At 47.4% G+C, this 24,028-nt stretch overlaps 1 protein-coding gene across 4 annotated transcripts in view; it reads right to left on the bottom strand.

Moving 5' to 3' along the window:
- Positions 1–24,028, bottom strand: part of ccdc149a (coiled-coil domain containing 149a) — a 173,729-nt gene that overhangs the window by 76,491 nt on the left and 73,210 nt on the right. For all 4 annotated transcript variants that reach the window (XM_072496504.1, XM_072496503.1, XM_072496502.1 and 1 more), the window contains exons 5-6: positions 16,345–16,461; positions 12,690–12,862 (exon numbers count right to left, since the gene is read on the bottom strand). In XM_072496504.1, coding sequence (XP_072352605.1) covers positions 12,690–12,862; positions 16,345–16,461 — 290 coding nt within the window. The remainder of the gene's footprint in view (positions 1–12,689; positions 12,863–16,344; positions 16,462–24,028) is intronic.

Consider the following 24,028-nt stretch of genomic DNA (forward strand, 5'->3'; position numbering starts at 1 on the left):
TATGTCTATCCAATGACCATTTGAATACCCTTAGTGTTGGCGAGTCCACTACTGTAGCAGGCAGGGCATTCCACACCCTTACTATTCTCTGAGTAAAGAACCTACCTCTGACGTCTGTCTTATATCTATCTCCCCTCAATTTAAAGCTATGTCCCTCGTGCTAGACATCACCATCCGAGGAAAAAGGCTCTCACTGTCCACCCTATCCAATCCTCTGATCATCTTGTATGCCTCAATTAAATCACCTCTTAACCTTCTTCTCTCTAACGAAAACAGCCTCAAGTCCCTCAGTCTTTCCTCATAAGATCTTCCCTCCATACCAGGCAACATTCTGGTAAATCTCCTCTGCACCCTTTCCAATGCTTCCACATCCTTCCTATAATGCGGTGACCAGAATTGTACGCAATACTCCAAATGCGGCCGCACCAGAGTTTTGTACAGCTGCAACATGACCTCATGGCTCCGAAACGCAATCCCTCCACCAATAAAAGCTAACACACCGTACGCCTTCTTAACAACCCTCTCAACCTGAGTGGCAACTTTCAGGGATCTCTGTACACGGACACCGAGATCTCTCTGCTCATCCACACTGCCAAGAATCTTACCATTAGCCTAGTACTCTGTCTTCCTGTTATTCCTTCCAAAATGAATCACCTCACACTTTTCTGCATTAAACTCCATTTGCCACCTCTCAGCCCAGCGCTGCAGCTTATCTATGTCCCTCTGTAACTTGTAACATCCTTCCGCACTGTCCACAACTCCACCGACTTTAGTGTCATCTGCAAATTTACTCACCCATCCTTCTACGCCCTCCTACAGGTCATTTATAAAAATGACAACCAGCAGTGGTCCCAAAACAGATCCTTGTGGTACACCACTAGTAACTGGACTCCAGTCTGAACACTTCCCATCAACCACCACCCTTTGTCTTCTTCCAGTTAGCCAATTTCTGATCCAAACTGCTAAATCACCCTGAATCCCATGCTTCTGTATTTTCTGCAGTAGCCTACCATGGGGAACCTTATCAAACGCTTTACTGAAATCCATATACACCACATCAACTGCTTTATCCTCATCCACCTGTTTGGTCACCTTCTCAAAGAACTCAATAAGGTTTGTGAGGCACGACCTACCCTTCACGAAACCGTGTTGACTATCTCTAATCAAATTATTCCTTTCCAGATGATTATACACCCTATCTCTTATAAACCTTTCCAAGATTTTGCCCACAACAGAAGTAAGGCTCACTGGTCTATAGTTACCGGGGTTATCTCTACTCCCCTTCTTGAACAAGGGGACAACATTTGCTGTCCTCCAGTCTTCTGGCACTATTCCTGTTGACAAAGATGACTTAAAGATCAAAGCCAAAGGCTCAGCAATCTCCTCCCTAGCTTCCCAAAGAATCCTAGGATAAATCCCATCCGGCCCAGGGGACTTATCTATTTTCGCACTTTCCAGAATTGCTAACACCTCCTCCTTATGAACCTCAAACCCTTCTAGTCTAGTAGCCTGAATCTCAGTATTCTCCTCGACAACATTGTCTTTTTCCTGTGTGAATACTGACGAAAAATATTCATTTAGCACCTCTCCTTTCTCCTCGGACTCCAAGCACAACTTCCCACTACTGTCCTTGACTGGGCCTTCTCTTACCCTAGTCATTCTTTTATTCCTGACATATCTGCAGAGAGCTTTAGGGTTATCCTTGATCCTACCTGCCAAAGACTTCTCATGTCCCGTCCTGGCTCTTCTTAGCTCTCTCTTTAGGTCCTGCCTAGCTAACTTGTAACTCTCGGAACCTTCATGTCTCATCTTTACAAAATCTCCTTCTTCCTCTTGGCAAGTGTTTCGACTGCCGTAGTAAACCACGGTTCCCTTGCTCGACCACTTCCTCCCTGCCTGACAGGCACATACTTATCAAGGACATGCAGTAGCTGTTCCTTGAACAAGCTCCACATTTCCATTGTGCCAATCCCCTGCAGTTTTCCTCTCCATCCGATGCATCCTAAGTCTTGCCTTATCACATCATAATTGCCTTTCCCCCAGATATAACTCTTGCCCTGCGGTATATACCTATCCCTTTCCATCATTACAGTAAACATAATTGAATTGTGGTCACTATCACCAAAGTGCTCACCTACATCCAAATCTAACACCTGTCCTGGTTCATTACCCAGTACCAAATCCAATACGGCCTCGCCTCTCGTTGGCCTATCTACATACTGTGTCAGGAAACCCTCCTGCACACATTGGACAAAAACGGACCCATCTAACGTACTCGAACTATAGCGTTTCTAGTCAATATTTGGAAAGTTAAAGTCCCCCATAACAACTACCCTGTTGCTTTCGCTCCTATCCAGAATCATCTTTGCAACCCTTTCCTCTACATCTCTGGAACTTTTCGGAGGCCTATAGAAAACCCCTAACAGGGTGACCTCTCCTTTCCTGTTTCGAACCTCAGCCCATACTACCTCAATTGACGAGTCCTCATCAAACGTCCTTTCTGCCACCGTAATACTGTCCTTGACTAACAATGCCACCCCTCCCCCTCTTTTACCACCTTCCCTGAGCTTACTGAAATATCTAAACCCGGCACCTGCAACAACCATTCCTGTCCCTGCTCTATCCATGTCTCCAAAAAGGCCACAACATCGAAGTCCCAGGAACCAACCCGGGACGCACCTTACCAAGGTACCAAGTTCACCCACCTTATTCCGGATGCTCCTGGCATTGAAGAAGACACACTTTAAACCACCTTCCTGCCTGCCGGTACACTCCTGCAACTTTAAAACCTTACTCATGACCTCACTACTCTCAACCTCCTGTATACTGGAGCTACAATTCAGGTTCCCAAGCCCCTGCTGAATTAGCTGAGGCCCCCTATCTAACCCGAGTGACGTTTGATAGCGGCGTGTGTCTCACCGCTGCGAGAGCCGGGAAACACGTGGCTAAATGCGCTCGCTATGGGACTTTGTTCCCATTTAGTTAAATTCCACCCAATACTTTATCTGTCAATAAATATAGGCCAAGACATGGCATAGTATTGTATGTGTCTGGACCCAAGTATGTTGGAGTTTATGTGCAGACTTACTAATTGAACATATCTACAATGGATGGGTCCAGCTCAAATCCCTCCAAATCAACTGAGTATGCATGTAGACAGTCCAACACATAAAAGAGAAGGAGGTATATCTGGACAATTTGCTCCAGACCTCAGTTACACCTTGTAAAGGGGTGCAGGTTCAGAATGGTGTTGGTATGACCAAAAGTGTACTCAGTAAAGGGAACCCAAGTGAGATAGAACATGGAACATAGAACATACAGTGCAGAAGGAGGCCATTCGGCCCATCGAGTCTGCACCGACTCATTTAAGGCCTCACTTCCACCCTATCCCCGTAACCCAATAACCCCTCCTAACCGTTTTGGTCTCTAATTGGGCAATTTATCATGGCCAATCCATCTAACCTGCACGTCTTTGGACTGTGGGAGGAAACCGGAGCACCCGGAGGAAACCCATGCAGACACGGAGAGAACGTGCAGACGCTGCACAGACAGTGACCCGGCAGGGAATCGAACCTGGGACCCTGGCGCTGTGAAGCCACAGTGCTAGTCACTTGTGTTACCGTGCTGCCCACTAATGAGTACTCTCAGAAACTTCCTATGCAATGTGGTAGTTGTAGAGGATTAGGGGAACAGACAGCACTTTTTGTGAGCAGGAACAAAAGTTTCGCAAGGAACGTTGCCTATCTGGTTCCAGGCTGAGTGAAACCTCAAACTTGCTTTAAAGGATAATGAAGAGGGATGAGGAGGGGCCTATCACTGTGGTCCATGGTGGGATCAACAACATAGGAATAAGTAAATAATAATCCTATTCCAGACTGCCAGGAGCTAGGAAATAAATATAAAACCAAAATTTCAAGGGTTATAATATCTAGGTCACTTGCCTAAGATTCATTTTACATTTTGCATGTCATTTCTTAGTCCCCTCCTCTTTCAGCTTTAGTAAAGGCTGGTAAAAGGATGGAATGTCTTCTGAAGCTTCCCAAAGAGGTTTTGGAATTTTTGTTCCCAACTGTTCTTTAAATCTAACTTTCATGCTATTTGCTACTCACAATACTGATATATTCCCTGAAGCTGGACATGATTCCTGATTTCAAAAAAATAGTGAAAGTAGCACTGTTCCACTTATACCAGAACCACACCTGTTTTTAACCATTTGGGTGTAAACCACACTCATTTCAGATAATCTGCGTTCAGTGTGAACAGCTTCTGTTATTTAAGGATGACATTTATGCTCTTATAAAACATCACTCCCTGACTGAGATATTCAAGTGGGAATGAAGCTGTCAAAAGGAAGTCAAAAGAAAAATGAGTTTTATTGTGAGATGTGACCTTTCAAAACAGAAAGAAATAAATGAATTTGAAAATGAGGTTTAAAAATAGTATATGTAGCGCAACAATTACTCACTCAAGTCGAGAAGTGCTGAAGTCAATCGAGGCTTTATTAAGCAAGACTTGTTCCCCAGCAGCTCAGTTACAGAATGCGGCTGCTGGGAGAATTCGGGCTCTTATTCTCCGCCTTTCTGTGCGGAGCCAGCAGGTGGAAGATCCAACCAGGACCCGGGACCTGTCAGCCAATAGCCTCTCGGCTTCACAGGTACCATACTACCCCTAATACATACCACCACATATGGTACTGGCTAGCATGCTTCGAAGGCTACCTTCGGACGGCCCCCGGCTGGATCACGGAAGAGCAGAAAATGCAGGTCCTGCATTCGAGGGTAAGCCCGGAGATTTACTCGCTTATAGAAGACGCGGAGGATTTCCCGACGGCGCTCGCATTGCTGAAGGGCATCTACATTCGGCCCGTAAACCAGGTCTACGCACGCCACCAACTCGCGACGAGACGGCAAATTCCCGGAGAATCGCTCGACGAATTCTACGGCGCGCTGCTGATTTTGGGACGAAACTGCAACTGCCCGCCGGTGAACGCGATCGAGCACACGGACCTGCTAATTCGAGATGCATTCGTGGCAGGTATGAACTCTCCCCAAATTCGTCAGAGACTTTTAGAAAGAGACTCGCTAGGACTCTCAGAGGCACGGGCCCTTGCGGCCTCCCTTGATGTGGCCTCCCAAAATGCCCGCGGCCCCGACCGCACGGCAGCCCCTTGGACTCCGTGGGCCCCCATCGCGACCGACTCCCCGGCACCCCCCACCCCCCCCGCAAGCTTGCGCGGTTAGAGCGCCAGACCATCCCGGGGGGGCCCGCTGCTACTTTTGCGGGCAGGCGAAACACCCCCGGCAGTGCTGCCCGGCCCGCGCAGCTACTTGTAAAAGCTGCAGCAAAAAGGGCCATTACGTGGCAGTGTGCCGGTCCCGGGGGGTCGCCGCAATTCCCAGAGAAGAACGAGGACAACACATCCTGAACACCCCCCAACCCCCCCCCCCCCCCCACCCCCCAGCGTCCCATGTGTGACCCGTGGGCGCCGCCATTTTGGGTCCCGGACACCACGAGGGGAGAATGGGCGCCGCCATCTTGTGACCCCCCAGCCACGTGCGATTCATGGGGACGGCCATTTTGTCCACCCTCGACCGTGTGCGATTCATGGGGGTGGCCATTTTGTCCACCCCCGACCACGTGCGATTCATGGACGCCGCCATCTTGGTTGACAACAAAGGACCCCAGCATAGACGGCTCCACGGGGTCCGAAGAAAACGCCACAATACTACTGCCACGACTGGCTTCAGTGACACTGGATCAATCGCGGCCCCGGACGCTCCAAACGACGACAACAACGGTGCTGGTCAACGGATACGAGACGCCATGCTTGATCGACTCCGGGGGCACGGAAAGTTTTATTCACCCAGATACGGTAAGACGCTGTTTTCTGTCATCCATCCAAGCACGCAAAAGATTTCCCTAGCTGCAGGATCCCACTCAGTGAAGATCAAAGGGTTCTGCATCGCGAACCTAACGATGCAAGGGAGGGAGTTTAAGAACTACAGGCCCTACGTCCTTCCCCAACTCTGTGCGCCCACATTACTGGGATTAGACTTCCAGTGTAACCTCCAGAGCCTAACATTCCAATTCGGCGGCCCAATACCCCCACTCACTATCTGCGGCCTCGCAACCCTCAAGGTTGAACCGCCGTCATTGTTTGCAAACCTCACCCCGGATTGCAAACCCGTCGCCACTAGGAGCAGACGGTACAGCGCCCAGGACCGGACGTTTATCCGGTCTGAAGTCCAGCGGTTGCTGAAGGAAGGCATAATCCAGGCTACCAATAGTCCCTGGAGAGCCTAGGTGGTAGTCGTGAAGACCGGGGAGAAGCAAAGGATGGTCGTAGACTATAGTCAGACCATCAATAGGTACACGCAGCTCGATGCGTACCCTCTCCCCCGCTTATCCGACATGTTCAATCGGATTGCCCAGTCTTTTCCACCGTGGACCTCAAGTCCGCATACCACCAGCTCCCCATCCGCCCAGGTGACCGCAAGTACACCGCCTTCGAGGCAGACGAGCGGGTATACCATTTCCTAAGGGTCCCATTTGGCGTCACGAACGGGGTCTCGGTCTTCCAACGGGAGATGGACCGAATGGTTGACCAGCACGGGTTGCAGGCCACGTTCCCGTATCTCGACAACGTGACCATCTGCGGCCACGATCAGCAGGACCACGACGCCAACCTCCAAAAGTTCCTCCAGACCGCTAATGCCCTGAACCTCACATATAACAAGGAAAAATGCGTTTTTAGCACAAACCGTTTGGCCATCCTGGGATACGTATTGCGCAATGGAGTGATAGGCCCCGACCCCGAACGCATGCGCCCCCTTATGGAATTTCCCCTCCCCCACTGCTCCAAAGCCCTGAAACGTTGCCTGGGCTTCTTTTCATATTATGCCCAGTGGGTCCCCCAGTACGCAGGAAAAGGCCCGCCCGCTACTACAGTCCACTACCATCCCCCTGTCGACAGAGGCCTTTAGCCGCATCAAAGCGGATATCGCAAAGGCCACGATGCGCGCCATCGACGAGTCCCTCCCCTTCCAGGTCGAGAGCGACGCATTCGATGTAGCTCTGGCGGCCACCCTTAACCAAGCGGGCAGACCCGTGGTCTTTTTCTCCCGGACCCTCCACGCCTCAGAAATCCGCCACTCCTCAGTGGAAAAGGAAGCCCAAGCCATAGTGGAAGCTTTGCGACATTGGAGGCATTACCTGGCCGGCAGGAGATTCACTCTCCTCACCGACCAACGGTCGGTAGCCTTTATGTTCGATAATGCACAGTGGGGCAAAATTAAGAATAACAAGATCTTAAGGTGGAGGATCGAGCTCTCCACCTATAACTATGAGATCTTGTATCGTCCCGGAAAGCTGAACGAGCCGTCCGATGCCTATCCCGCGGCACATGTGCCAACGCACAAATAGACCGCCTCCAAGCCCTCCACGAGGACCTCTGCCACCCGGGGGTCACTCGATTCTACCATTTCGTAAAGTCCCGCAACCTCCCCTACTCTGTGAAGGAGGTCCGTACAGTCACCAGGAACTGCCACATCTGCGCAGAGTGCAAATCGCACTTTTTCAGGCCGGATAGAGCGCACCTGATCAAGGCTTCCCGCCCCTTTGACTGCCTCAGTTTGGATTTCAAAGGGCCCCTCCCCTCCACCGACCGCAACGCATACTTCCTGAACGTGGTGGACGAGTACTCCCGTTTCCCCTTCGCCATTCCCTGCCCCGACATGACAGTGGTCACGGTCATTAAAGCCCTGGGCACCATCTTTACACTGTTCGGCTTCCCCGCATACATCCATAGCGACAGGGGGTCCTCCTTCATGAGTGACGAGCTGCGTCAGTTCCTGCTCAGCAAGGGCATTGCCTCGAGCAGGACGACCAGCTACAACACCTGGGGGAACGGGCAGTTAGAGAGGGAGAATGGCACGGTCTGGAAGACCATCCTACTGGCCCTATGGTCCAGGGATCTCCCAGTTTCCCGGTGGCAGGAAGTCCTCCCGGATGCTCTCCACTCCATCCGGTCGCTGCTGTGTACCACCACTAACCAAACGCCTCACGAGCGCCTCCTTGTCTTCCCTAGGAAGTCCTCCTCCGGAACGTCACTGACGACTTAGCTGGCAGCCCCAGGACCCATCTTGCTCCAGAAACATGTGTGGGCGCACAAATCGGACCCGTTGGTCGAGAGGGTTCACCTTCTCCATGCGAACCCGCAGGTGGCGTACCCCGACGGCCGACAGGACACGGTCTCCCTGCGGGACCTGGCGCCCGCCGGCAACACACACACACCCCCAACACCGATCACCCCCTCCCTGCCACCGGCGCACCCCACGACCGCCCCCTTCCCGGGGGGATCGGTCCTCCTCCTGTGCCCGCCCAGGAGTAAAACAGGAACAAACAGTGCAACGCTCCCGGAGACGACAGCGCCCGAGCCAGCACCTGCACCACCACCGGGGCTGAGGCGATCAACGAGGAAGACCAGACCGCCCGCTCGACTCGTGGAATCCGCGTGACACAAAGAAAGCAAGAATTTTGTTGTAAAATAATTTTTTTTTCCTTATTGTAAATAGTTCTGACAAACTTGTACATAGCTAAATGTTGGGCTAAATACATATAGCCACAGTTCGAAATTTGTTCCAGGGCCAGCCTTGTAAACCCCTACCACCATGCGAACCACCACCCCGCCGGGTTCCTTTTTAACAAGGGGTGAATGTGGTGGTATGTATTAGGGGTAATATGGTACCTGTGAAGCCGAGAGGCTATTGGCTGACAGGTCCCGGGTCCTGGTTGGATCTGCCGACTTCTGGCTCCGCCCTGAAGGCGGAGTATAAGAGCTCGAGTTCTCCCCGCAGCCTCATTCTGTTACTGAGCTGCTGGGGAACAGGTCTCGCTTAATAAAGCCTAGATAGACTTCATCGCTTCTCGTCTCGTGTAAGTCATTGTGCGCTACACACAGTACACTAGCTTTTTTTTCTGAGCAGATGCAAAGTGAAAAATTAAATAGGAGAATGTTTGGGAAATGAAAGTCTTTCTGACAAATGGTTAAAGCATGGAGGAGGCCATTTGCTTTAAGTGTCTGTGCAGACTTTCTGGAAGAGCAAATTGGCTAGTCTTACTCCCCCACCTTTCCCTGTGCTCCTGCAGTTTTGTTTCTCCTCAGATAATGTTCCAATTTCTTGTTGAAAGCCATGATTGTGTCTGCTTCCACTAGTGCAATTCAGACCTAACCAGAAGAATGTTTGTCCTCATGTCACCCTTGGTTTTGAGCCAATCACCTTAAATCAATTCAGTCTGATTCTTGATTATTCTGCAGAAGGTAGCAGTTCCTCCCGTTAAAATAAAATCAACCAGTTGCCAGGTGGGATTTGAACCCATGTCCTCAAAGAATCAGCCTGGGTCTCTGGATTACTCATCCAGTGACATTACCAGTAACTACAGTCATCTTTGGCTGATGGTGGGGATATTAGGAAATGCATAGGCAGAGAGGGATGGGTGCAGCTGCAAAATAATTTGCTGTGAGGTGTGATGTGCACATGAGGGTGCAATTGAATGTGCCATTGTACTTGCCTTTTCTGCTCTGATTAGGTAATTAAACTGCTTCCAGGGCTGAATCGAGCATGGCACCACATTTCTGCTCTTAACCTACTCATCACTATTCAGACCTGGCTCCTTGCTCTGAGTAAGGCTTTACCAACTGTCGACAGGGAAGCGTATCTCCCTTACTCCACAGCATCAGGTCTAAGGAAGAATCGGCGAACAGCATTTGTATTCTCACCCCTGGCATTCACTAAAGCCCTTGCTTTTGCCAGTCAGACAGCCCACACTGCTGCTGCCCATGCAGAGGTGCTGCAATCGGAAGCCTTCTGGGACCAGAGCTGCCTTAAGCTCATCCTCCAAGGCCATCTACAGACTTGCCACATTGGAAATCTATCAATACAGCTGCCTTCACTCTTCCCCCACCTGTATAACAGTTCAATTGTCATCTTTGCAGTTCCCCTTTAAATAGTTCAGCTGAAATAGAGTTGTGCGAGTCACTAATTGGTCGGGAAACTCAGAAGTCAGATGTAAATGCAGTGCTAGATTAAAAAGCCACGAACAAACACCTTTCAGATATTTAAATAGCGGAGACTGAAACTTTCAGATACCCACCACGCAAAGGCAGATTCTCCTACTTTGAATGGATCAAAACATTAAAATTCCATCCTTTGGGCTTCTTGTGCAGTATCATAAAATCATTCTGTTGCTACAGAAAACTTCTATAGGGAATTCTAATTTGGCAAGTCCGCAATAATTTATCTTTAACCATCTTTTGTGATTCTTGGCTCATTCAGATTTGTTAACTTTGTGCGAAGATGCCCAATTTTAAATTTCAATTTCAACTGTTTCTGACAGAGTGCATCAGGGGCATCTGAGTTATAGCTCTCTGACCCATGGGCATCTGTCTCGTGAAATCGATTTATACTCAGTTCTTTCTTGCTAGTTTGCATGGTTTGAATTTCACTGGCCAAAATCAGAACACTGACGGACATACGCAAATGATTGGGTACTCAGACTTAAGTTCTGAACATTCTATTGTAGGCTGCCAAGCACCCTGTGAAGATGAAAGGTTTTGTTATTTCTGCAGTGCATCAAAAAGAATCGTCGATGAGGAAATATGTAATATGGAGTGCATTCATCAGTGGGAAAGACATCTTCCTCATGAATGAATCAATTCTATCTGCCAGTTCCCCATGGAATATTCAATTCACACAATGCATGTAGTTCTTTTTTATAATAGGAATTATTATAGAATATGCTCTGATCAGTTCAGGTGACCTGTCACTCACTTGCTTCCTCAAGTAGCTGCCATCTGAAAAATGTGCCTAAAGTCACAAGGTTCCTGGTTCAACTCCCACTTCGGAGCTTGAGCACAAAGATTAAAGCTGACACTCCAGTTCACTACTGAGGGAGTACCATCTTTCAGATGCGACATTAAAACGAGGCTCTACATGCCCGCTTGTGCAAATGTAAAAGATCCAGTGGCACTATTTCGAAGAGGAGCAGGGGAGTTATTACTGGTCAATATTTATCCCTCAATCAACAGATTATCCAATAATTATCATCTTGCGTTTCTGGGAGTTTATTGTAGGTAAATTAACTGTATTACAACAGTGACATTTCAAAACAACGTACTTCATTGGCTGTAAAGTGCTTTGAGACATCCGATGGTTGTGAAAAGTGCAAAACAAATGCAATATTTTATTTATTTCCTCTTTCTCCATGGAGCTATCTTGATTAAGATGGCAGGATCAATCTAGGGTTTTCGCTAGTCAGATATTTGTTAAGCAAGGCTAGTTTTAGTGACCTTAATACCCAAAATTGAAAAACAAACTAGTTAACTTATTAATTCTCATCAGTATCCAGTGACCTCCGCTGGATGGTGCGCAACTGTGAATGCTCAATAAAGATGGGATTAGAATTACATGTGGTAATTTCCAAGATCAAGCAGCCTGCCAACTCTCATTGTTTAATGTCACATGTGAGAAACAGTCATGAGGTGGGGAGGGCGACTGTCTCTGTGGAGTTTGCACATTCCCCGTGTCTGCGTGGGTTTCCTCCGGTTACTTTGGTTTCCTCCCACAGTGTCCAAAGATATGCAGGTTAATGGGGTTACAGGGATAGGGCAGGGGAGTGGGCCTAGGTAGGATACTCTTTCAGAGGGTTGGTGCAGGGTCAATTGGCCAAATGGCCTCGTTCTGCACTGTCGAGATTCTATGGAACATTCTGTACCTTACTTTAGTTTGGTGTATTAGTTGCTGGTTAGGTAATGTTTGATCTATGTAGATGTCAGTTTGTTTGTCCCAAGAATCCAGGGGGTGAGAGAGGCTGTTGTTTTAGCCTTTGCCTCCCTGATAGCCTGGAAACAGATTTTGCTTGGATGGCGGGACTCCGAAAGCGGGGGTGTGGGTGAGCGACCTGATGGAATTCCTGAGGCTGGAGAAGGTCAAGTCCGCCTTGAGGGGGTCGATGGATGGGTTCACCTGGAGATGGAAGCCGTTTATTGATCTCTTTAAGGAGGTTTGCGGGGCCAGTGGGGAGGGGGGAGGAAGTTTATTGATTTCTTTAAGGAGATTTGAGGGGTCAGTGGGGGGTTGAGGGGTAAGGGGGTTAAAATGGGAAAGTTGGGATATTAGAAGGGTATGGTATTAGGGGAGCAGGGGGGATATATATGGGTGTTGGTTGTTTATAATGTTGTTTGGTTGTTCCTCTGCTTTTGTTTGTTTATATGAAAATGTCTTGAATAAAATATTTTAAACAAACATGACATCATGCCCATCGGCTCTTTCTATCAGTAGCTGGGAACTTTATCTCTTTATTGGTTGTACAGGAATCATAACAGTAGCTTTTGTGAAAGCACACACTAATGATAGTCACCACCTTTACAGAATCAGGATTGTTACAGCATAGAAGGAGGCTATTCGGCCCTCATGTCTGCACCTGCTCTCCACATGAGCACCTAATGCCATTCCCCCCGCCTTCTCCATTCAGAAGAGAAGGTATAAAAATGAGAAAATTAGCAGGAAATATTCCTTCTTTTCCCGTGCAGTTAGGATAAATTACATATTTTATGATAAATACGCGTTATAAAGAATTATTCATATACAATCTGCCAAAAGTAAAGATATTTCTGAGTAGGATTCAGTCACCTGTTCTCCATGCACAATGCATCAACATCAATTATACGGTTTTCATGTCCTCCAAGAATATGGTTAATCTCTTGATTCAGGCGGTCAGATTTTTCCTGGTAGAAAGAACGTTCGACCTTAACGTCCTGAAGTTCATCCATCGCTGCCTGATAGTCGTGATCTAAGCGTTCAATCTGCAAAAGAACAAAAACTCTAGTGAGTCATGAGACTGTCAGAGACTTACATAGAAACATAGGAAGGAGGCCATTCAGTCCATCTAGTCTGCTCCACCTTTCCAGAAGATCATGGCTGATCATCTATTTCTGTGCAATTCCCCCCCACTAACTCCATATCCTTGGTGCAATTAGTATCCAGAAATCTATTGATTTTGTCTTGAATAAGCTCAATGGTTGAGCCTGCACAGTCCTCTAGGGTAGGGAATTCCAAAGATTCGCCACTCCCTCGAGGGTAGAGTATTCCAAAGAATCACCACCCCCTCTGAGGGAAGACATTTTTCCTCATCTCAGTTTTAAATGGCTTGCACCTTATTCTGAGACTATGTCCCCTATACAACTGCAGCAAGACATTTTTACTGCCATACTCAATTCCTCATGCGATGGAGGCCAACATATCATTTACCTTTATAATTGCTTGCTCCACCTGCATGATAGCTTTCAGTGACTTGTGAAGAACACCCAGGTCATTTTGGACATCAACACTGCCTAACCTCTCACCATTTAAGAAATACTCTGCCTTTCTGCTTTTTTTACCAAAGTGGATCACTTCACACTTATTCACATTCCATTCCATCTGCCATGTTCTTGCCCATTCACTTAACGTGTCCAAATCCCCTTGAAGCCTCCTTACATCTTCCTCACAACTGACATTCCTCACACTGATTTTACAGTATCTGTCACCCCACACCCAGCTAAAAGGTCAGGGCGGGGTTCTAAGCTTGACCACAGCCCCAAAGTCAACCCCGCAGCAATTTAACATGAGCAGTGGCATTAACTGCTTTAAGGCGGGACTTCTACCCCTTTCTTGCGAAGAAAGTCTCTCCTTAGAAAGCTGCTGGCCAATCGGATAGCCAGAAGCCCTGTAGCCCCTGCAGGGCCAGTGAGAGCGTTGGCAACTACTGGAAACACAGGCTGCCCCACGATACTGAGGATCATGGTACGTCTGGGTAGGGGGTTTTAGTGAGTGGATGAGGGGATTGGGTAGGTTCAAGAGGCCAGGGTTCGGGTAAAATGGGGGAAATGACCTTTAGGGATTGCCTCCGATGGGTCCACAGAGCCCTCAAAGCAAGCTACCCCTGCTTGCCCAACATTTGCCAGTGCAACTAAAGCTGACAGGCTTCTCGCATGGAATGGGCCTCTTCTTTTGTGGGTGTAATATTAGAAGTGGCAGGATGGGCCTCAATAGGCCTAAGGATGGGCAAACCACCAATACCTCCTCCCTTGATATAAAATTTCATACCATTTGAGCGGGCAAGTAGGTGGTAGGAAGACCACCCGCTGGATTTTATACCCCCCCCCCCCCCCCCCCCCCCAATTGGCAGGGGAGTGTAAAATCCAGCCCCATGACTCGAAGTACTGCAATGATTTGGCTCACTGATCAATCTCCCTCCTCTTCTCCTTTCTATCGTCCATACAGTCTTGAGCCTTAAATTTGTAATTAAATATGCTGGATTAAAAGAGAAATTCCAGTGAGAAAGGCAACAGGAAAAGATAACCTGCATGAAATAGACTTTATGCTTACAACACCATCCACCATCTTGAACTCCGACAGCAATTTGCTATTGGACTTGAAGATATTTCAAAGAAGAATATCTGTGGGCACCAAACAGCAGGAGAGCATTAGTAAACTAAGTTGAGAGACTGAGGAAGGAATTTTAACTTAAAAATGGCATGTTTGGGACAAGTGGGTGTGGGCTGGAGGGATTGGATTGGATTTATTTATTGTCACGTGCACCGAGGTACAGTGAAAAGTATTTTTCTGTGAGCAGCTCAAACAGATCATTTAGTACATGAAAAGAAAAGAAAATACATAATAGGGCAACACAATGTAAATACCTAGAAACAGGCATCGGGTGATAGTTTCTCAAACCAAACTCACCTTCAGATTGCTCATTTTTGATTTTAACAGAGACAGTTAAGCTACCAACACACACCAAGAAGGCCGCCAGTCTCATTGTCATTCTACTTTTCAGCTTTAACTCTTGTTGGCTGGGTTTCCCAAGTATCAGGAAACCCAGCAACTACAAGGAAGTGAGGACACAGCAGATTCAGGAGATACGTGCCTTTACACCTACCTCTTGGAGCCTATCTGCCTATCTTCACAATCAGGAAACCCTGACCATCCATACAAACTTCTCTCCTGATGCCTCCAATCCCCTGCACCATGAGGCTTTCAATGTCCACCATGCTGCCTCCTCCCACTGCGAGGAATGTTGAGATTTTGTATAGGTTAGGTCACTACAACCAATTTAAAATAAAAAGTTATTCATAGGGGAGAGGGGAGGTTATCTTGGATCATAGATTATCATAGAATTTACAACGCAGAAGGAGGCCATTCGGCCCATCGAGTCTGCACCGGCTCTTGGAAAGAGCACCCTACCCAAGGTCAACAGCTCCACCCTATCCCCATAACCCAGTAACCCCACCCAACACTGAGGGCAATTTTGGACACTAAGGGCAATTTATCATGGCCAATCCACCTAACCTGCACATCTTTGGACTGTGGGCGGAAACCGGAGAAAACCCACGCACACACGGGGAGAACGTGCAGACTCCGCACAGACAGCGACCCAAGCCGGAATCGAACCTCGGACCCTGGAGCTGTGAAGCAATTGTGCTATCCACAATGCTACCGTGCAGCCCCCAGTGAGACTGTGGATAGCATTAAAGAAGTCAACCCTTGAGACAATAAAGGTATGGGATAGGTTTTGGTGTGATGCAGTAGAAGTAATGGCAAAGGCAGGCAATATTGTGGCAGTGGAAGCAGGTGATCTTGGAAATGGAACAAATATGGAAGAAGGTGCTTAGCTCACAGTCGTCCATTATACTAATTCCATCCATTATGACTCAGGCTGAGGACATTTTTGCTTTTGCCTATACCAAGCTGCAGAGAGTTTTGACTGATCAAAGTTTTAATACTGGAGAGCCAGTTAATAAGTATAGCAATAGTCCTTTATAAATTGGAGGAGGCAGAGATAAGGATCATCAGTATCAATGTGGACACCAGCCCCACAACCTCTGGGTAATGCTGCCAAGGAGGGACATAAAACAATGAAGAGGAAAAGATGAATGCAATGCGTACAGTGCATTGCAGGTGGCACATGAGACGGGGGGGACGGGACAAACAACTGGAGATGACTTAATGCCTTTCTTACAATAGGCATCAGTGAGACTGTGGAAACCAGAGGTCTACTGGTAAAGATGGAGTGTTTGACAATGTCATCGTTGAAAGGCAACGGCAAGATTGAGGTTAAACAGCGAGCAGAAGTTATAGTTGCACAGGATTTTATGTGTGATTTTGATAGATGCGGTCTCAATGCTTTCTTTGGGTAAAAGTTGATTTACTGGGAAGTGGATTCAAACAAGGAGTACAATTGGAGTTGAATGTATGATTAAACAATAATTTTTAAAAGAAAAGCGTAACTAGAATTGCATGGTACCTGTTCACTTGTTTTTTCCAACTGCTGGACAAGGTCCTCACGTTCATGTGCAGGAAAATGACGAGCCCCTACTTCTTCATCTCCTAGCCGCTGTTTTGCAATAGTCATTCTCAGGAGCTCAAGAAAAAAAATAGATGATCATTAAAACAATTGCTTTATAGAAACATAGAAAATAGGAGCAGGAGTAGGCCATTCAGCTCTTCGAGCCTGCTCTGCCATTCAATGTGATCATGGGTGATCTTCCGTCTCAACACCCCACTCCAGCTTTCCCCCCATACCCCTTGACGCCTTTAGTGTCCAGAAATCTATTTCTTTCTTAAATACATTCAGTGACTTGGCCTCCACAGCCTCCTGTGGTGGAGAATTCCCCAGGTTCAACACCCTTAAGTGAAGAAGATTTTCCTCACCTTAGTCCTAAATGGCACAACCCTTTGTTCTGGACACCCCAGCCAGAGGAAACAACCTCCCTGCATCCAGTCTGCCCAGCCCTGTCAGATTTTAAACTTAGCAATGAGATGATGGTCACTGAATAAGTCAAATTCAATTTTTAATCCATGGAATTCTTACTAGCGTTTCGGGGATTGCTTTCTGCAATGCTGCCCATTTTTCTGTTAAAACATTAAACTAGGGGCCTTGGTCATCATGCAAATAGTACATCAGTCTGAACAACACGTTGATTTTTAGGATGACGTTCAATAGTCCTTTTATGATGTATCATTGATATCAATTGGTTATAAAGATCAATGGTCCTTTCATAGCACATCCATTTAAGAGCCCTTGAAGGAAATCCTTTGATTTTGCTGCGCAAGCATTCTCAAAAAAAGGATTTTGAAATTTAGTATTCTCCCAATATTTTCTAATATTTGACAGTAGTGGTACCAAAACTAGTTTTGTTCTTTTCTTTGCACTATAAGATAAAAACGTGGACTACAACAATATAAAAAAAGGTTCTCCAATTCTGAGACTAAGTGTTGATGTCAGAGTGGGAATGGTGGTGTTTTATGGCCGTAAAAACAGTGCAAAATGGCCACCGATCCCCCGTCTGGTGGGGGGCTAGAAGGCAGGCAGCGTAAAGCCCCCGGCTCCAGCTGCGGATACGGCCGGAGAATTGACGGGTCCGTGGCTGCGCATGCACACGGCGGCGCCCAGCAGCAGCCGTGCCGTGCAACATGGCGGCAGCTGCACACGGACCCGGCCTGCCAAATAGTGACCCCCGTTGGCCAGGCTAACCACCCCTGGACTACCCCTACCAGTGCCCCAGCCCCTGCCAAAGCCCCCCCCTGCCTGTGGATCGGCTCCCCCCCCCCCCGCCCCCCACCACCCCCCCCCCCCCCACCCCCCCCCCCCCCCCCCCCCCCCCCGACTGTGGCAGCGCTGGACTTAGTCCGCAGCCGCCACACCGAGTTCCTGAAAATAAATACCACACGTGACCGACATTGTAGGGAACTGGGCTCGTCGGGGGCGGAGCATTGGGGATGGGCTCAGGTAACGTCCTGAGGCCATCCCGACGGTGTGCGGCGTACCCCTAAAGTATGCTGTTTTGGAGGGGGTGGAGCATCACAAAAGCGGCACCGTCCCCGATTTCGGCGCCAACGTAGATTCTCCGACCGATCGCCGAACGCAATTTTGTCGTCGGAGACAGGAGAATCCCGCCCATGGACTATAACACGACAGCCAAAAAAGATGTGTATTTGGGGACAGCATGGTCCCTCACACCGGCAAGGTCCCAGGTTCGATCCCGGCCCTGGGTCACTGTCCCTGTGGAGGTTGCATGGGTTTCGCCCCACAACCCAAAGATGTGCAGGGTAGGTGGGTTGGCCATGCTAAATTGCCCCTTAATTGAAAAAAAAATTGGATACTCTAAATTTATATTTTAAAAATGGGTATTTGGGTTTTGGGGGTGCGGGGTGTTCTTTCCTTCACAACAGGCTGGATAGGTTCAGGGTTAAGTCATCAAATTCTGTTTTAACCGTGGCAGATATTGGGGCGACCGGGTAACATGCTTAGGAGAGGCAGGTCCAGCATTATATTTTGATAGGCTCCTTTCCTGAGATTCTGACAGCAATTTGAAATGAACATTTCCTGCGTTTGGGCTTCTTGGGGTTTGTCAGGAAATCGGAGGTAAGATTTAGCCACACTTCAGAGAGCTGTTTAAAAATCGAAAATCCCAGTATGAATCAATTCTTAATGTTCATAGCTGCATTTTCAATACCCTTTGGGGAAAGGTGTGGGAACACAGGAGGACCCAAACAATCTGGTACTCATTATAGCACAGCTGTTGGGAGAGAGAGAAGAGCGTGAGAAAGGGAGAGGGAGAAAGAGAGCGAGAAAGGGAGCGAGTGAGAGAGAGAGAGACACACAGACAGACAGACACTTGAGTACACACCAGCTGAGCATGGGAGGGGATTTTAATTGTGTAATGGAGCCAAAGGTGGATAGGTCGAGCCCAAAGTCGATGGCAAGGTCGAGGATGGCGAAGGAGCTGGGAGGGTTTATGGAGAGCTTGGGGACAGTGGATCCGTGGAGGTTTAGGAACACGGGAGGGAGTATTCCTTCTTTGCACGTATATAAGGTGTACTCTAGGATTGATTTTTTTCATGGTGAGTCAGGCGGTGCTAATGGGACAGAATATGCGGGAATTGTGATTTTGGTCACCTGCCGCATTGGCTAGATGTCAGGATCAGTTCGGGGCAGGTGCAGAGGCCGGGGTAGAGGTTGGATTTGGGACCTGTCGGATAAGGTGTTTTGTGAGAAGTTGGGTGTGGCGATTAGGAATTATGTGGTGCTTAATCTGAACGGGGAGGTGTCGGCGGCCACGTTTTGGGATGCTTTGAAGGTGGTGCTTCGAGAGGAGATTTTTTCATTCAGGCTCAGAGGGATTTGGGAGGAAGGAGGAGCACAGGCAGCTGTTAGACGAGATGGACGAGGTGGATAGAAGACACTCGGCAGCCGCGACGAAGGAGTTGTTAGTGGAGGGGAAGAGGTTGCAGGGGCAGTTTGCCAGGTTGACGATTGGCAGGGCAGCTGTGGAGGGCAAGGAAGGTGCAATATGAGTTTGGAGAGAAGGCAACTCCTAAGTTGGCCCACCAATTGCGATTGCAGGCAGGGTCTAGAGACATTTTAAAGGTAAGGGTAGTGAAGGAGGAGGTGGTCTCACAGCCGGAAAAGATAAATGAGATGTTCAGCGGGTACTACGAGAGGCTGTATAAGGCCAAGCCGGGTGGCAAGGTGGAGGATATGGGACGGTTTGTAGATGGAATGGAGTTCCCAGAGCTGGAGGAGAGAAGAAGGCATTGGAGGAGCCGCCTCTGAGAAAACTCTGCCGGCTTTCTGGCAGAGTTTTCTAAGCAGTTTGCAACAGAGTTGGTCCTCCACCTGTTGGGGATGTTGAGTGAGGCTGTGGAAAAGGTGGGGTGGGGGGGGGGGGGGGGGGGGGGGGGGGTGGGTTGCCGACACAGCGTGGAAACCAAAGTTTAGGGAAAGAATTGTACAAACTGTTGACTATGCTTTGATGGACTGTGTATTCAGTTGATGTTTGTGTATGTGTATGTTGTGCATGTTTGGAATGAAATATCTTTAGAAACCAAGATCCATGATGTAGTACCTGAGCTTTGGCTCTCCAATGTCCTGCCTCCTCACTTCTGTAAGGCATCGGCAGGCCCCTTCATGGCTGCCTTTGGTGATCATGCTCACCAGGCAGCTCCAGCCTCCTGACAGAGTTCAGCACACCTAACTTAGTGCTGAGCTCGCTGCTGGCCCAATTAGGGCACCTACGTTTGTGAGCGATGCTCTCTGATGCGATGCAGGGTCAGGACAGGAAAATTAACCGGGCATCGTATAGCCAACCTCAGATTGAACATCAAACCCAAAAGGTCAAAGTTTTCTGAACTAGGGCTTGTGGAGATGAGGGCAACACCCATAATAAAAGAAAAAGCAGAACGTCTTAAGATCATGGTCATAATATAATTAAATTATTTATTTGGCAATCAACAATAAGGACCAGGAATATAGGGCTTTGGTTAGACCCAACAGAGTATTTTATTCAGTTCTGGGTACCACAACCCAGAAAGGATAGAGTCATAGAGGTTTACAGCATGGAAACAGGCCCTTCGGCCCAACTTGTCCATGCGCCCAGATTTTACCACTAAGCTAGTCCCAATTCCTGCATTTGGTCCATATCCCTCTGTACCCATTTTACCCATAATGCTCTAAATGCTTTTTGAAAGACAAAATTGCACCCGCCTCTACTACTGCCTCCGGCAGCTCATTCCAGACACGCACCACCCTCTGTGTGAAACAATTGCCACTCTGGACTCTTTTGTATCTCTCCTCTCTCACCTTAAACCTATAGCTCTAGTTTTAGACACCCCTACCTTTGGGAAAATATATTGACTATCTACCTCATCTATGCCACTCATTATTTTAGAGAGTTCTGAGCCTCCTACACTGCAGGGAAAAAAGTCCCAGTCTATCCAGCCTCCCCTTATAACTCAAAACATCAAGTCCTGGTAGCATTCCAGTAAATCTTTTCTTCACTCTTTCCAGTTTAATAATATCCTTTCTATAATAGGGTGACCAGAACTGTACACAATATTGCAAACTCTGGGCGGCATGGACAAGTGGCTAATGGAAAAGTTCTTGAAAGTGTGGATGAGCAGAGGGATCTAGGTGTCCATGTACATAGATCCCTGAAAGTTGCCACCCAGGTTGATAGGGTGGTGAAGAAGGCCTATGGAGTGTTGGCCTTTATTGGTAGAGGGATTGAGTTCCGGAGTCAGGAGGTCATGTTGCAGCTGTACAGAACTCTGGTACGGCCGCATTTGGAGTATTGCGTACAGTTCTGGTCACCGCATTATAGGAAGGACGTGGAGGCTTTGGAACGGGTGCAGAGGAGATTTACCAGGATGTTGCCTGGTATGGAGGGAAAATCTTATGAGGAAAGGCTGATGGACTTGAGGTTGTTTTCGTTAGAGAGAAGAAGGTTAAGAGGAGACTTAATAGAGGCATACAAAATGATCAGAGGGTTAGATAGGGTGGACAGTGAGAGCCTTCTCCCGCGGATGGAAATGGCTAGCACAAGGGGACATAGCCTTAAACTGAGGGGTAATAGATATAGGACAGAGGTCAGGGGTAGGTTCTTTACGCAAAGAGTAGTGAGGCCGTGGAATGCCCTACCTGCTACAGTAGTGAACTCGCCAACATTAAGGGCATTTAAAAGTTTATTGGATAAACATATGGATGATAATGGTATAGTGTAGGTTAGATGGCTTTTGTTTCGGTGCAACATCGTGGGCCGAAGGGCCTGTACTGCGCTGTATTGTTCTATGTTCTATGTTCTATAAGTTGGGCAGAAGGGCCTGTTTCCATGCTGTAAACCTCATGATTCTATCCTTTCTGGGTTGTGGCCTTACTAATGTCTTGTACAACTTGAACAAAATGTTCCAACTCCTGTATTCAATGTTCTGACCAGTGAAACCAAGCATGCCGAATGCCTTCTTCACCACCCTGTCCACCTGTGATTCTACCTTCAAGGAGCTATGAACCAGAATCCTAGATCTCTTTGTTCTGTAACTCTCCCCAACTCCCTACCATTAACTGATTAGGTCCTGCCCTGATTCGATCGACCAAAATGCATCACCTCACATTTATCTAAATTAAACTCCATCTGCCATTCATCGGCCCACTGGCCTAATTGATCAAGCTCCCGTTGCAATCCTAGATAACATTCCTCACTGTTCACTGTGCCACCAAACTTGGTGTCATCTGCAAACGTACTAACCATGCCTCCTAAATTCTCATCCAAACCATTAATATAAATAACAAGTAACAGTGGACCCAGCAGTGATCCCTGAGGCACACCACTGGTCACAGGCCCCTAGATTGAAAAACAACCCTGTACAGCCACCCTTTGTTTTCTGTCATCAAGCCAATTTTGTATCCAATTGGCTACCTCACCCTGGATCCCGTGAGATTTAACCTTATGCAACGATCTACTATGCGATACCTTGTCAAAGGCCTTGCTAAAGTACATGTAGACAACGTTAACTGCACTGCCCTCCTCTGCCTTCTTGGTTACCCGTTGAAAAAACTCAATCAAATTCGTGAGACATGATTTTCCACTCACAAAACCATGCTGACTGTCTCCAGGGGCTGGTTTAGCACACTGGGCTAAATCACTGGCTTTGAAAGCACACCAAGGCAGGCCAGCAGCACGGTTCAATTCGCATACCAGCCTTCTGAACAGGCGCCGGAATGTGGCGACTAGGGGCTTTTCACAGTAACTTCATTTGAAGCCTACTTGTGACAATAAGCGATTTTCATGTCATTTTCATTTCTAATCAGTCCTTGCCTCTCTGAATGTCTGTACATCCTGTCTTTCAGAATACCTTCTATCAACTTACTCACCATAGACATTAGGCTCACCGGTCTGTAATTCCCAGGCTTTTCCCTGTGGCCCTTCTTAAACAAAGGCACAACATTTGCTACCTTCCAATCTTCAGGCACCCCACCTGTGGCTGTTGACGATTCAAATATCTCTAGTATGTTACGGGCCAGAGTTTAGAGAACCCCAAAGTGTATCATGGAGTTCACCTGACCCATAACTTTTAATAGATTGTGGTATGGGGAGCACACAGCTCACTCTACAGGTGTGGTACAGCAGAAATGGAAAAGTATTTTTTTAAAGCAAAACAATGTTTATTCTATGAACTCAAGTTAACCTTTTTAAAACATACAGTGAACATCTTAGCAACCACCAATTCAAATATAACCCCCAAAGAATACAACACTAAGTAATCCTTAAGCTGTCCTTTTATCATCCATGAGACTTTTAAAAAAACTTTAAACAGAAGCACATCAGGTTAAAGTCACGACTGAGAGCAGTTATTAGTTTTAAATCATCAAAGGATCGATTTCCAGTCTTTAGATTACAGAGAGAGAGACTCATACACCTTCTGGCTGTGACTGCAGCTATCGAGCTCTGAAAACGAAACTAAAACACACCCTGCAGCAAACAGCCTAAAATGAAAGTAAAAAGTTGACAGACAGCCCAGCTCCACCCACTCTCTGATATCACTGCAGTAGTAAACACCCATTTCTTAAAGGTACTCTCACTACAGATATTTATAAACCTATTTATAAACACCCATTTCTTAAAGGTACTATCACATGACACCTCCCCCCAAGAAAAACAATAAACCATCAACTTCAAGATGGCTTCATTTTTCACCTTTTCACCATTCTTTAAGAAATGCACACAGTAAATGTACTTCTTCGTTTCAAAAAACAACACAAACAGATATAATAATACAGTCCATTTTTGTTCTTCTTCCTCCAACTGAAACCCGTCTCAATTGACAGTCTCTTTGAACAAGAAGGTCCTTGCAGGATCCGTCAATTTCTCCATGCCTCAGCATTTCTCTTTAAAGTCAGATACTTTAGTTCAATCTGATTACAGAGTCCCTTGTAATTCTCCAACACAGGAGCATTGGTTATCACAGCTTTCAGGCAGTCAAATGCCTGTTGAAAGTCTGCTGTCCACTGAAATTTTTGACATTTCTTCAGCAAGTCCATCAGTGGAGCAATCACGTTACAAAACTTCTGCACAAATTTTCGATCAAATCCACTCATGCCAAGAAATTGAATTATTTCCCTTTGTGTCGAGGGTATTGAAAACTCCTCAATA

Source organism: Scyliorhinus torazame, chromosome 3, assembly GCF_047496885.1.
Source record: "Scyliorhinus torazame isolate Kashiwa2021f chromosome 3, sScyTor2.1, whole genome shotgun sequence".
Classification (NCBI taxonomy): Eukaryota; Metazoa; Chordata; class Chondrichthyes; order Carcharhiniformes; family Scyliorhinidae; genus Scyliorhinus; species Scyliorhinus torazame.